The following is a 13,834-nucleotide window of genomic DNA, read 5'->3' as shown; positions in this document are numbered from 1 at the left end:
CCACGGTCATGTCCCCATGGCCAAGTCCCCATGGCTGTGTCCCCATGGTTGTGTCCCTGTGGCTGTGTCCCCACGGCCATGTCCCTGTGGTTGTGGCTGTATCCCTGTGGCTGCGTCCCTGTGGCCACGTCCCCATACCCAAGGCTGTGTCCCCACGGTCATGTCCCCGTGGCTGTGTCCCCATGGCCGTGTCCCTGCGGTCGTGGCTGTGTCCCCATGGCCATGTTCCCGTGGCCATGGTCATGTCCCCGTGGCCGTGTCCCCATGGCCGTGTCCCCGCGGTCGTAGCTGTGTCCCCATGGCCATGTTCCCGTGGCCATGGTCATGGCCCCATGGCTGTGTCCCCGTGGTTGTGTCCCTGTGGCTGTGTCCCCACGGCTGTGGCCGTGTCCCCATGGCTGTGTCCCCATGGCCATGTCCCCGTGGCTGTGTCCCTGTGGCCATGTCCCGTGGCCGTTGCCGTGTCCCCATGGCTGTGCCCCCATGGCCATGTCCCTGTGGCCGTGTCCCCGTGGCTGTGTCCCCATGGCCGTGTCCCCATGGCCGTGTCCCCGCAGCCATGGCTGTGTCCCCATGGCCGTGTCCCTGTGGCCGTGTCCCCATGGCCATATCCCCATGGTCATGTCCCCGTGGCTGTGTCCCCATGGCCATGTCCCCATGGCCATGGCTGTGTCCTTGTGGCCATGTCCCCATGGCTGTGTCCCTATGGTCGTGGCTGTGTCCCCACGGCTGTGTCCCCATGGCCGAGTCCCTGTGGCCATGTCCCCGTGGCTGTGTCCCCATGGCTGTGGCTGTGTCCCTGTGGCTGTGTTCCCATGGCCATGTCCAATGACCATGTCCCCACGGCTGTGTCCCCGCAGCCATGGCCGTGTCCCCATGGCCACGTCCCCGCGGCCGTGGCCATGTCCCCAAGCCCGTGTCCCCACGCCGTGTCCCCATGGCGGTGCCCACCTGCCGTGTAGATGTCGAAGTAGGTGGGCTTGTTGGCCACGTTGCCGTGGGGCTCGAGGCCGGGCCCGCGGGCTGTCACCTTGCTGGCGTCACCCAGGGCCATGGCCACGGTGACGCCGAAGGGGCTCTTGTCGATGTTCTGCCCCGCGAACAGCACCGTCACCTGCGGGCACCGGCGTCAGGGCGGGTGGCACCCGGAGACACAGGGACACCGGGGGGTCCACGGGGGCACCCCAAGGACCCCCCATGCAATAGAAAACAGGGACCCCAATGAGATCCCCAAGGGGACCCTGGAGATGTCCCCCAGTGTCACCCACTGGATCCCCAAAGAATCCACAGAGATTCCCCCAGGGACCCCAATGGGACCCTCCTAGAGACCCCCCCCCCAGAATCCCCATTAAGACCCCCCAGTACCTCCCATTGCAATACCCAAGAGGGACCCCAAAGGGACTCCCAAAGGATCCCAGGGACCCCAATGGGACCCCTAAAGAGCCCCCAGAGATGCCCCCCAATGTCCCCAACAGGGCCTCCAAAGAATCCCCAGAGATGTCCCCCAGTGTCCCCAACGGGATCCCCAAAAATCCCCAGAGACCCTCCCAGGGACCCCAATGGGACCCCCAAAGGGCCCCTAGAGACCCCCCCACCCCAGAATCCCCAATAAGACCCCCCAGTATCTCCCATTGCAATACCCAAGAGGGACCCCAAAGGGGCTCCCAAAGGGTCCCAGGGACCCCAAGGGGACCCCAAAGTGCCCTCCAATGTCCCCAATAGGGCCTCCAAAGAATCCCCAGAGATGTCCCCCAGTGTCCCCAACGGGATCCCCAAAAATCCCCAGAGACCCCAATGGAAACCCCAAAGGACCCCTGGAGCCCCCCAGCAGGACCCTCCCCAGCACCCCCATGGCAATACCCAACCGGGACCACAACGGGACCCCTAAGTGCAACCCCCCAGGGCCCCTAAGGAGACCCAAGGGACCCCCCCGCGCCGCTCCCTGGGTGCCACCAAGGTCCCCGCCACGTCCCCCCGCCCCGGGCACCCACCTTGTGCAGCCCGGCCACCTTGGGCACGTAGGTGACGGAGTAGGTGCGCTTCTTGTCGTTGTTGGGGACCACCTTGGCCTGCGGGGGACAGGGGACGGCTGCAGCCCCCCGGCGGGACGGGAGGGCCCCCGCGCGGCGGAGGGGCCCAGGCGTCCGGGTCCTACCTCCTCCGTGTGGCCCTCGGGGTCCTCGATGTAGACCAGCACCTCGCCCAGGCCGGCCTCGAGCGTCTCCACCGTGAACTGCGCCGGCTTCAGCACCGTGTTCCCGAGCGGCTCGATCCCTGCGGGAACGCGCGGGGCTCGGGGGGCTGCGGGATGGGGGGCTCGGGGGGCTGCAGGATGCGGGGCTCGGGGTGCACGGGGAGGGGAATGATGGGGGACTCGGGGAGCTGCATGATGGGGGCCTCGGGGTGCACAGGGGGCTGCACAATGAGGGGCTCGGGATGCACGGGGGGCTCGGGGTGCATGGGGAGGGGAATGACGGGGGACTTGGGGGGCTGCGGGATGGGGGGCTTAGGGTGCATGGGGAGGGGAATGACGGGGGGTTTGGGGGGCTGCACAACAGGGGGCTCAGGGAGCTTGGGGGGGCTGCGGGATGGGGGGCTTAGGGTGCATGGGGAGGGGAATGACGGGGGGTTTGGGGGGCTGCACAACAGGGGGCTCAGGGAGCTTGGGGGGGCTGCACGATGTGGGGCTCGGGGTGCATGGGGAGGGGAATGATGGGGGTTTGGGGGGCTGCGGGATGGGGGCTTGGGGTGCACGGGGAGGGGAATGATGGGGGGCTCGGGGAGCTGCATGATGGGGCCTCGGGGTGCACAGGGGGCTGCACAATGAGGAGCTTGGGGTGCACGGGGGGCTCGGGGTGCACGGGGAGGGGAATGATGGGGGGCTCGGGGAGCTGCATGATGGGGCCTCGGGGTGCACAGGGGGCTGCACAATGAGGAGCTTGGGGTGCACGGGGGGCTCGGGGTGCATGGGGAGGGGAATGATGGGGGGCTCGGGGAGCTGCATGATGGGGGCCTCGGGGTGCACAGGGGGATGCACAATGAGGGGCTTGGGGTGCACGGGGGGCTCGGGGTGCATGGGGAGGGGAATGACGGGGGACTTGGGGGGCTGCGGGATGGGGGGCTTGGGGTGCACGGGGACAGGAATGACGAGGGGCTCGGGGTGCACAATGGGAGGCTTGGGGTGCACGGGGAGGGGAATGATGGGGGGCTCCGGGTGCATGGGGAGCAGAATAATGAGGGGCTCGGGGGGCTTCACGATGTGGGGCTTGGGGTGTATGGGGAGGGGAATGACGGGGGCTTGGGGAGCTGCACAACAGGGGGCTCGGGGAGCTTGGGGGGGCTACACAATGCGGGGCTCGGGGTGCACAGGGACGGGAATGATGAGGGGCTCGGGGTGCATGACGGGGGTCTCGGGGTGCATGGGGAGCAGAATAATGAGGGGCTTGGGGGGCTGCACAATGAGGGGCTTGGGGTGCACGGGGAGGGGAATGATGGGGGGCTCGGGGTGCATGGGGAGCAGAATAACAAGGGGCTCAGGGGGCTGCACAATGGGGGGCTCGGGGTGCATGGGGAGGGAAATGATAGGGGGCTCAGGGGGCTGCATGATGGGGGCTCGGGGATCAGCACAACAGGGTGCTCGGGGTGCCCAGGGTGCACGGGGAACAACACACTGGGGTGCTCAGGGTGCTTGGGAAGCACGGGGGTCAGTGCAATGGGGTGCTCGGGGTGCTCAGGGATCAGTACAACAGGGTGCTCCGGGTGCATGGGGGTCAGCATGGGGTGCTCAGGGTGCGTGGGGCACCCAGGGATCAGCACGTTGGTGCAGGGGGTTTGGGGTGCCCGGGGCACTCATACGGCCCCAACCCAGCACCCGCCACCCCCTGCACCAGCGACCTGGCACCAGCGGGGAGCCCCAAGGGCCCCGCGCAGGGACCTCGTGACGGGGACCCGGCGGGTGCGGGGAGCTGCAGGCCCCGCGGGCACCATGGGCACCAAGGGCCCTGTGACAGGGACCCCATGACAGGGACGCAGCGGGCACGGGCACCATGGGCACCGCGGGCACCAAGGGACCCCGTGACAGGGACCGGCAGGTGCGGGCACCGCGGGCACCAAGGGCCCTGCTCAGGGACCCCATGACAGGGACACGGAGGGCGCAGGCACCGCGGGCACCAAGGGCACCACGGGCACCATGGGCACCAAGGGACCCCGTGACAGGGCCCCGGCGGGCGCTGGCACCGTGGGCACCAAGGCCACCAAGGCCACCAAGGCCACCGCGGGCGCACCTGGCCCGTAGGCGCGCGCCTTGCGCGGGTTGAGCTGCTTGGAGCGCAGCGGGGCGCCCGGCTTGAGCTTGGCCTTGGGGAACTGCGACAGGTAGGTCATGACCGAGTGCTCGTCCACGTTGGGGTCCACGATCTCCTCGGGGGCGATGACCTGGGCACCGCGGGGCCGTCAGCGCGTGCCGGGGACACCCCCGTGCCCTTTGGGTCCCCAAACCCCCCTCCGTCACCACGACCAACCCGGGACCCCTTTATCCCCCCATGCCCAGGGTGCCCCTTTACCCGCCACGGTCCCCTCAAAACCCAGGGACCACTGAGGGGTCCCCCATGATCAGAGACACCCCGAGGGCCCCATCTGCCCCCCCCAGGGACACCCCATGCTCAGAGACACCCCCCAAGACCCCCCTCTGCCCCCCAGGGTCCCCTCCATGCCCAGGGTCCCCTCTATCGCTCCCAGGGTCCCTTTGTCCCTGGCAGGGTCCCCTCTGTGCCCAGGGACCCTCTCAGCCTCCCTGGGACATCCCCACGTCCAGGGTCACCCCAAGGACCCCCTCGACCCCCCATGGCCCCTCCAAGCCCTTGACCCCCCTCCAGGGACCCTCCACTGTCCCCAAGGCTCTTCCCAACCCAGGGACACCCCAGGGACCCCTCCATGGCCTGGGACGTCCAGGGAGGATCTGTCCCAGGGACCCCTAAGCTCCCAGTGTCCCCAGTGTCCCCTGTGCCCGCCAGGGTCCCCAGTACTCCCGGTGCCCCCAGTGTCCCCGGTGTCCCCAGTGTCCCCACTATCGCTGCTGTCCCCAGTGTCCCCAGTGTCCCTGGTGTCCTGGGTGTCCCCTATGCTCCCAGTGTCCCCAGTGTCCCCAGTACCCCTCGTGTCCCCGGCGTCCCCAGTGTCCCTGGTGTCTTCGGGATCCCCTAAGCTCCCAGTGTCCCCAGTGCCCACCGGGGTCCCCAGTACTCCAGGTGGCCCCAGTGTCCCCAGTACCCCCGGTGCCCCCGGTGTCCCCAGTGTTCCCAGTACCCCTGGTGTCCCTGGTGTCCCCAGTGTCCCTGGTGTCCCCAGTGTCCCCTATGCTCCCAGTGCTCCCACTGGCCCCAGTGGCCCCACTGTCCCCAGTGCCCCCCGTGTCCCCAGTGCCCCTGGTGTCTCCGGGATCCCCTAAGCTCCCAGTGTCCCCAGTGTCCCCTGTGCCCACCAGGGTCCCCAGTACTCCTGGTGCCCCCAGTGTCCCCAGTACCCCCGGTGTCCCCAGTGTCCCTGGTATGCCCGGCATCCCCCTATGCTCCCAGTACCCCCAGTGCCCCCAGTGCCCCCAGTACTGCCGGTGCCCCCAGTGCCCCCATGTCCCCGGTATCCCCAGTGTTCCCAGTATCCCTGGTGTCCCCAGTGTCCCTGGTGTCTCCAGCATCCCCTAAGCTCCCAGTGTCCCCAGTGCCCACCGGGGTCCCCAGTACTCCCAGTGCTCCCAGTGTCCCCAGTACCCCAGTGTCCCTGGTGTCCCCAGTGTCCCCTATGCTCCCAGTGCTCCTACTGGCCCCAGTGGCCCCACTATCCCCAGTGCCCCCCGTGTCCCCAGTGCCCCTGGTGTCTCCAGTGTCCCCTAAGCTCCCAGTGTCCCCAGTGTCCCCTGGGCCCGCCAGGGTCCCCAGTGCTCCCAGTGTCCCCAGTACCCCTGATGTCCCCAGTGCCCCTGGTGTCCCCAGTGTCCCCTATGCCCCCAGTGCTCCCAGTGGCCCCAGTGGCCCCACTGTCCCCAGTGCTCCCACTGTCCTCAGAGCCCCTCGTGTCCCCAGTGCCCCCCATGTCCCCGGTCCCCCTGATGTCCCCGGTGTCCCCTATGCTCCCAGCACCCCCGGTGCCCCCGGTGTCCCCGGTGTCCCGGTGTCCCCGTCACCTGGGGCACGCCGAGCCAGTCGTCCGCCTGTTGCATGGCCTCGCGCGCGTTCTGCACGGGCTGGTTGGGGTCCCAGCTCTCCCAATCCGGGCACAGCCCTGCGGCACCGTCACCGTCACCCGCTGTCCCCGCGCCCCGTCACCCGCCTTGGGGTGCAGAGACCCCCATGCACCAAGTCCCGGGGTGCAGAGACCCCCATGCACCCACAGCCCTGGGGTGCAGAGACCCCCGTGCACCAAGTCCCTGGGTGCAGAGCCCCCCATGCACCCACAGCCCCGGGGTGCAGAGACCCCCATGCACCAAGTCCTGGGGTGCAGAGCCCCCCATGCACCCACAGCCCCGGGGTGCAGAGACCCCCATGCACCAAGTCCTGGGGTGCAGAGACCCCCATGCACCAAGTTCCTGGGTGCAGAGCCCCCCCATGCACCCACAGCCCTGGGGCGCAGAGACCCCCATGCACCCACAGCCCCGGGGTGCAGAGACCCCCATGCACCAAGTCCCGGGGTGCAGAGACCCCCATGCACCCACAGCCCTGGGGTGCAGCGCCCAACCCCATAGATTGTGCATGGGGGTGCAGCCCCCCAAAACCCCACACCTACCACAGCGCCCAGGCCCCATAGGCCCAGGCCTGCCCCACACCCTGCATGGGGGTGCGGAGCCCCCCTGCACCCCGGTGCCCCCATGCATGGGGTGCAGCCCCCGCTCTGCACCCTGATGCATCAACATAGGGGTGCAGAGCCCCCCGCCTTGTGCTGCAGCACTGCATGCATGGATTGCAACACCCGCTGCACCCTGATTCACAGGTTGCAACTCCCCCTGCATCCCAGCACCCCAATACATGGGTTGCAACCTCCCTTGTACAGGATGCAGCCCCGTGCACCCCGATGTCCCTCGCAAAAGATGCAATGCCCCATGCAGAGTATGCAATGCCCATGCAGAGCCCCCCTGCACCCCCATGCACGGATTGCAGCCCTCCGTGCACCCCGATGCCCCGGATGCAACCCTGTGCACCCCACACACCCCAATGCCCCACGCAGAGTCCCCATGCACCCCTGCACCCCCATGCATGGATTGCAACCTCCCTTGCACCCCGATGACCCCAGCACAGGATGCAATGCCCCATGCACAGTATGCAATGCCCCATGCAGATCCCCCCGCACCCCTGCATCCCCATGCATGGATTGCAACCTCCCGTGCACCCCAATGCCTCCAGCACAGGATGCAATGCCCCATGCAGAGTATGCAATGCCCATGCAGATCCCCCTGCACCCCTGCACCCCCATGCACAGATTGCAGCCTCCCGTGCACCCCAATGCCTCCAGCACAGGATGCAATGCCCCATGCAGATCCCCCTGCACTCCCATGCATGGATTGCAGCCTCCCATGCACCCCAATGCCTCCAGCACAGGATGCAACACCCCATGCAGAGTATGCAATGCCCCATGCAGATCCCCCCGCACCCCTGCACCCCCATGCACGGCTTGCAGCACCCCGTGCACCCCGCTGCCCCCCAGCGCCCCGCGCACCCCGATACACCCTGCACAGTATGCAATGCCCCATGAAGATCCCCCTGCACCTCTGCACTCCCATGCATGGATTGCAGCCTCCCGTGCACCCCAATGCCCCGGGTGCAGCCCCGTGTACCCCGATGCACCCTGCACAGGATGCAACACCCATGCAGAGCCCCCCTGCACCCCTGCACCCCCATGCACGGCTTGCAGCCCCCCGTGCACCCTGATGTCCCCAGCACAGGATGCAATGCCCCATGCAGAGTATGCAATGCCCCATGCAGAGCCCTCCTGCACCCCTGCACTCCCATGCACGGATTGCAGCCCCCCGTGCACCCTGATGTCCCCAGCACAGGATGCAATGCCCCATGCAGAGTATGCAATGCCCATGCAGATCCCCCTGCACCCCTGCACCCGCATGCATGGATTGCAGCCCCCCCGTGCACCCCGCAGCTCCCTGCAGCACCCCGCACACCCCGATACACCCTGCACAGTATGCAATGCCCCATGAAGATCCCCCTGCACTCCCATGCATGGATTGCAGCCCCCGTGCACCCTGATGTCCCCAGCACAGGATGCAATGCCCCATGCAGAGTATGCAATGCCCATGCAGATCCCCCTGCACCCCTGCACTCCCATGCACAGATTGCAGCTTCCCGTGCACCCCAATGCCCCGGGTGCAGCCCCGTGTACCCCGATGCACCCTGCACAGGATGCAATGCCCCATGCAGATCCCCCTGCACCCCTGCACTCCCATGCACAGATTGCAGCCTCCCGTGCACCCCGATGCCCCCCGCATGGGATGCAATGCCCCATGCAGAGTATGCAATGCCCCATGCAGATCCCCCTGCACCCCTGCACGGCTTGCAGCCCCCCGTGCACCCCGCTGCCCCCCGTGCACCCCGCGCTCACCGGGCGCGCAGTTGTCCACCAGGGCCCCCAGCGCCTTCCCGTCCTGCCAGTCGCGGTTGAAGTTGGTGATCGGCAGCTGCGGGACCTTGTTCTGGATCCAGCCCAGCAGCCGCTGCTTGGGCGTCTGGCGCCGCGCGTCCTCCTCGTCCTCGTCCTCCCACATGGGCATGGAGATGGAGTAGTGCAGGATGAGCGTCCAGATGAGGCCCAGGATCAGCTTCAGGTTGCCGTCCACGATGGCCTTGCTGTCTGCGGGGGGACGCGGGGGTTGGGGGGTGCCCCACGGCTGCCCCACGGCGCTGCACGCCTGTGCAAACCCATGGGGTGCCCCACGGCTGCCCCATGGCACTGCACGCCTGTGCAAACCCATGGGGCGCCCCATGGCGCTGCACCCCACATCTTGTGCACCCCATGGTGCTGCACGCCTGTGCAAACCCATGGGGTGCCCCACGGCTGCCCCATGGCACTGCATGCCTGTGCAAACCCATGGGGCGCCCCATGGCACTGCACCCCACATCCTGTGCACCCCACAGCACTGCACCCCTATGCAAACCCATGGGGCGCCCCACGGCATGGCTGCCCCACGACGCTGCACGCCTGTGCAAACCCATGGGGTGCCCCACGGCACTGCACCCCACATCCTGTGCACCCCATGGTGCTGCACGCCTATGCAAACCCATGGGGTGCCCCATGGCGCTGCACCCCACATCCTGTGCACCCCACGGTGCTGCACGCCTGTGCAAACCCATGGGGTGCCCCACGGCGCTGCACCCCACATCCTGTGCACCCCATGGCGCTGCACGCCTGTGCAAACCCATGGGGCGCCCCATGGCGCTGCACCCCACATCCTGTGCACCCCATGGTGCTGCACGCCTGTGCAAACCCATGGGGCGCCCCATGGCACTGCACCCCTATGCAAACCCATGGGGTGCCCCACAGCACTGCACCCCTATGCAAACCCATGGGGTGCCCCACAGCACTGCACCCCACGTCCTGTGCACACCATGGCATCATACCCCTATGCAAACCCATGGGGCACCCCACAGCACCACATCCCTATGCAAACCCATGGGGCACCCCATGGCATTGCATGCCTATGCAAACTCATGGGGTGCCCCACAGCACTGCACCCCATGTTCTGTGCACCCCATGGACCCGCATCCCTATGCAAACCCATGGGGCACCCCAAGGCACTGCACCCCACATCCTGTGCACCCCATGGCACCGCATCCCTATGCAAACCCATGGGGTGCCCCACAACACCGCACTCCCATGCAAACCCATGGGGCACCCCATGGCACTGCCCCCCATGCCCTATGCACCCCATATCCGACGCAGCCCACCCCTATGAACCCCCCAGCGCATCCCCATGCAGGACCCCTCTGCAGAGCCCTGGGGCACCCCAGGGCCCCCCATGCACCCCCATGTCCCCAGCGCCCCTCAGACCTGTCACCCCCCGCACAGTTCATGGGGACATCGTGACACCCCCAGTGCAGCACCCAGGGGTGACCCCCCCATAGGAGCCTGGGGGACCCCAATGTCCCACGCGCACGGGGTGACCCTGACCCATAGACTCTGGAGGGGACCCTAATCCTGACCAACAGGCCTTGACGGGACCCTGACCCCCAGCACCCTGGGGACCCTAATCCTGACCCACAGCACCCTGGGGGGACCCTGACCCATAGATTCTGGGGGGACTCTGACCCTTTCACATTGAGGGGGGCCCTAATCGTGACCCATAGACCTTGAGCGGACCCTGACCCCCAGCACCCTGGGGACCCTAATCCTGACCCATAGCACCCTGGGGGGACCTTGACCCATAGACCTGGGGGGACCCCGTGGGACCCTAATCCTGACCCTGACCCCCAGCACCCTGGGAACCCTAATCCTGACCCATAGCACCCTGGAGGGGACCCTGACCCACAGCACCCTGGAGGGGACCCTGACCCATAGACCCCATGGGGACCCTGACCCATAGCACCCTGGGGGGCACCCTGACCCACAGCACCCTGGAGGGGACCCTGACCCATAGACCCCATGGGGACCCTGACCCATAGCACCCTGGAGGGGACCCTGACCCACAGCACCCTGGAGGGGACCCTGACCCATAGACCCCATGGGGACCCTGACCCACAGCACCCTGGAGGGGACCCTGACCCATAGACCCCATGGGGACCCTGACCCATAGCACCCTGGGGGGCACCCTGACCCACAGCACCCTGGGGGGCACCCTGACCCATAGACCCCATGGGGACCCCGACCCCCCTCCCCAGCACCCCGGGCCAGGAACGGGAAACTCAAGGAGGGAGGGAGGGGCCCAGGCGTCCGGGCCCCCTCCCCCCCCGGCACAGGGGGCCCAGGCGTCCGAGCCCCTCCCCCTCCTCCTCCCCGGCCTCCCCTCCCCCAGGCTGGAGATAGAGAGGGCCCAGGCGTCCGGGACCCCTCCCCCCCGCTCCCCCCCCCCCCCGGTGCGAGGAGGGGGCCCAGGCGTCCGGGACCCCTCCCCCCCGCTCCCCCCACCCCCCCGGTGCGGGGAGGGGGCCCAGGCGTCCGGGACCCCTCCCCCCGCTCCCCCCACCCCCGGTGCGGGGAGGGGGCCCAGGCGTCCGGGGGATCCCGTTTCGGGGAGGAAATGGGTTACAGATGTGACCCCCCCCCATTGAGACCCCCCCCCGGCGCCGCCCCGCCCACTCGTGTAACGAGCTGCCCGGTCTCAGCGGACCGACCCCCCCGCCCCCCCAGGCTCATTGCTGAGGACTGAGATCAGCGGGATGAGCTCAGAGCCGCGGGGGGGGGCGGCCGGGGCGGACACGGGGGGGACACGGGGGGGACACGGGGATGGGGACACACGTGGGGACATGGGGGGGACACGGAGGGGTCACGGACATGGGGACACGGGGACGGGGACATGCACGGGGACACGGGGGGGACACGGACACAGGGACACAAGGGGGACACGGGGGGACACGGTGGGGGACGGGGGGAGACATGGGCACGGGGATGGGGACATTGGGGGGACACGGGGACGGGGGGACATGGGGAGCACACAGGGGGACATGGGCACGGGGATGGGGACACGGGGAGGACACGGACACAGGGACACGGGGACGGGGACATGCACGGGGACACGGGGGGGACTCGGACACAGGGACACAAGGGGGACACGGTGGGGGACGGGGGGGGACATGGGCACGGGGATGGGGACATTGGGGGGACACGGGGATGGGGGAACATGGGAGGGACACGGGGGGACACGGGGGGACACAGGGACAAGGGGGGGACACGGAGACACGGGGACACGGGGATGGGGGCACGGGGGGACACAGGGACGGGGACACGGGGACACAGGGACACAGGGACAGGGACACAGGGGGGACACGGGGACATGGGGGGACATGGACGTAGGGACACGGGGACATGGGGATGGGGACACGGCGGGGACACAGGGATGGGGACATGTGTGGGGACACAGGGACACGGACAGGGGGACACGGGCACGGGGATGGGGACACACGTGGGCACACGGGGGGGACACGGGCACGGGAACACAGGGATGGGGACACGCGCGGGGACAGGGAGCCGGGGCGCTCGCGTGTGCGCACACGTGTGCGCAACTCCCTGCACGCGCGTGTGCACGTGGAGTGTGACAGGGCCAGCTGTCCCGCCACGCACACGTGCAAGCGGTGCAAGCGTGCAAGGCGCCTGGGTGCACGCGCGTGTGCGCACACGTGTGCACAACTCCCTGCACGCGCGTGTGCACATGGAGTGTGACAGGGCCAGCTGTCCCGCCACGCACACGTGCAAGCGGTGCAAGTGTGCAAGGCGCCTGGGTGCACGCGCGTGTGCAAGGAGCGAGCGCCACGGCCGAGCGTGACCCCTGCGTGTCCCCAGCGTGAGCTCCTTGGGCACGAGCGCTCGCACGGGGGCCTTGCATGGGGGTCCTTGCACAGGGGTCCTTGCATGGGGGCCCTTGCACGAGGGCCTTGCACGGGGGCCTTGCACGAGGGCCTTGCACAGGGGGCCTTGCACGGGGGTCCTTGCACAGGGGGCCTTGCACAGGGGGTCCTTGCACAAGGGCCTTGCACGGGGGGGTCCTTGCACAGGGGGTCCTTGCACAGGGGCCCTTGCACGGGGGTCCTTGCACGGGGGTCCTTGCACGGGGGCCCTTGTACGAGGTCCTTGCACGGGGGTCCTTGCACGGGGGCCTTGCACAGGGGTCCTTGCACGGGGGCCTTGCACGAGGGCCTTGCACAGGGATCCTTGCACGAGGGCCTTGCACAGGGGGCCTTGCACGGGGGTCCTTGCACAGGGATCCTTGCACGGGGGCCTTGCACGAGGTCCTTGCACAGGAGCCCTTGCACGGGAGCCCTTGCACAGGGTCCTTGCATGAGGGTCCTTGCACAGGGTCCTTGCATGGGAGCCTTGCATGGGAGCCTTGCACAGGGGCCCTTGCACGGGGAGTCCTTGCACAGGGGGTCCTTGCACAGGGGTCCTTGCACGGGGATCCTTGCACACTCACAGCAGCCCTGCTCACACTCATCCCCTCGCATGTCCCACCCCCTCGCACACTCACCCCCAGCCCCACGCTCCCCCCTGCACACCCAACGCTCACCAATGGAGACCAGCTTGATGTGCTCGCGCTCGAGGAACTCGAGGGCCACCGACACGTTCTCCAGCTTCATCTGGCGGAAGTTGGGGCGCGGGTGGTACTTGCGGCCCATCTTCTTCTGGCTCAGCACCTCGAGCAGCGCGATGAGGCGCAGCCCGTCGCTCAGGTCCCGCTGCAGGTCCCCGATGCGCTTGTGCACGCACTTGAGGTGCTCGTTGCACCAGCGCGTGAACGTGTTCTGCTGGATCTTCTTCCACGGCGCGTCCTCCGCCAGGTCCTTCTCGGTGGCCGGCAGCTCCTCGGGCTCCTCGCCCGCCGCCGGGGCCACCTCGTAGCCCGTCGAGTTCATGGCGACTTCACGCGGGCGTCGGGATCGGGATCGGGATCGGGATCGGGATCAGGAATGGGGCTCCCGGGTGGCTCCTGGAGTCGCGGCCGGTTCCCAAAGTCACCGACGGGACGTGGGGTCGGTGCCGATGCCCGGGATCCGGGTCGGTTCCGAAGTCAATGACGGGACGTGGGGTCGGTGCCCGGTGCCGGTGCCCGGGATCCGGGTCGGTTCCGAAGTCACTGATGGGATGTGGGGTCGGTGCCCGGTGCCCGGGATCCGGGTCGGTTCCGAAGTCA

At 68.3% G+C, this 13,834-nt stretch overlaps 1 protein-coding gene across 1 annotated transcript in view; it reads right to left on the bottom strand.

Annotated features, from left to right (window-relative positions):
- LOC104574979 (filamin-C-like) overlaps positions 1-13,556 on the bottom strand; it is a gene marked incomplete at its 3' end in the record, with an annotated part of 29,775 nt that extends 16,219 nt beyond the window's left edge. The window contains exons 1-7 of the mRNA XM_088533349.1: positions 13,211-13,556; positions 8,599-8,847; positions 6,179-6,276; positions 4,284-4,434; positions 2,156-2,274; positions 1,992-2,069; positions 952-1,114 (exon numbers count right to left, since the gene is read on the bottom strand). Of these exons, the coding sequence (XP_088389475.1) occupies positions 952-1,114; positions 1,992-2,069; positions 2,156-2,274; positions 4,284-4,434; positions 6,179-6,276; positions 8,599-8,847; positions 13,211-13,556 (1,204 nt within the window). The remainder of the gene's footprint in view (positions 1-951; positions 1,115-1,991; positions 2,070-2,155; positions 2,275-4,283; positions 4,435-6,178; positions 6,277-8,598; positions 8,848-13,210) is intronic.
- Positions 13,557-13,834: the final 278 nt, after the last annotated feature.

This window comes from Tinamus guttatus, unplaced genomic scaffold (genome assembly GCF_059628265.1).
Source record: "Tinamus guttatus ecotype Peru unplaced genomic scaffold, ASM5962826v1 Tinamus_guttatus_pri_ptg000494l, whole genome shotgun sequence".
NCBI classification, from domain to species: Eukaryota; Metazoa; Chordata; class Aves; order Tinamiformes; family Tinamidae; genus Tinamus; species Tinamus guttatus.
This window is presented reverse-complemented; position numbering and strand designations above follow the sequence as displayed.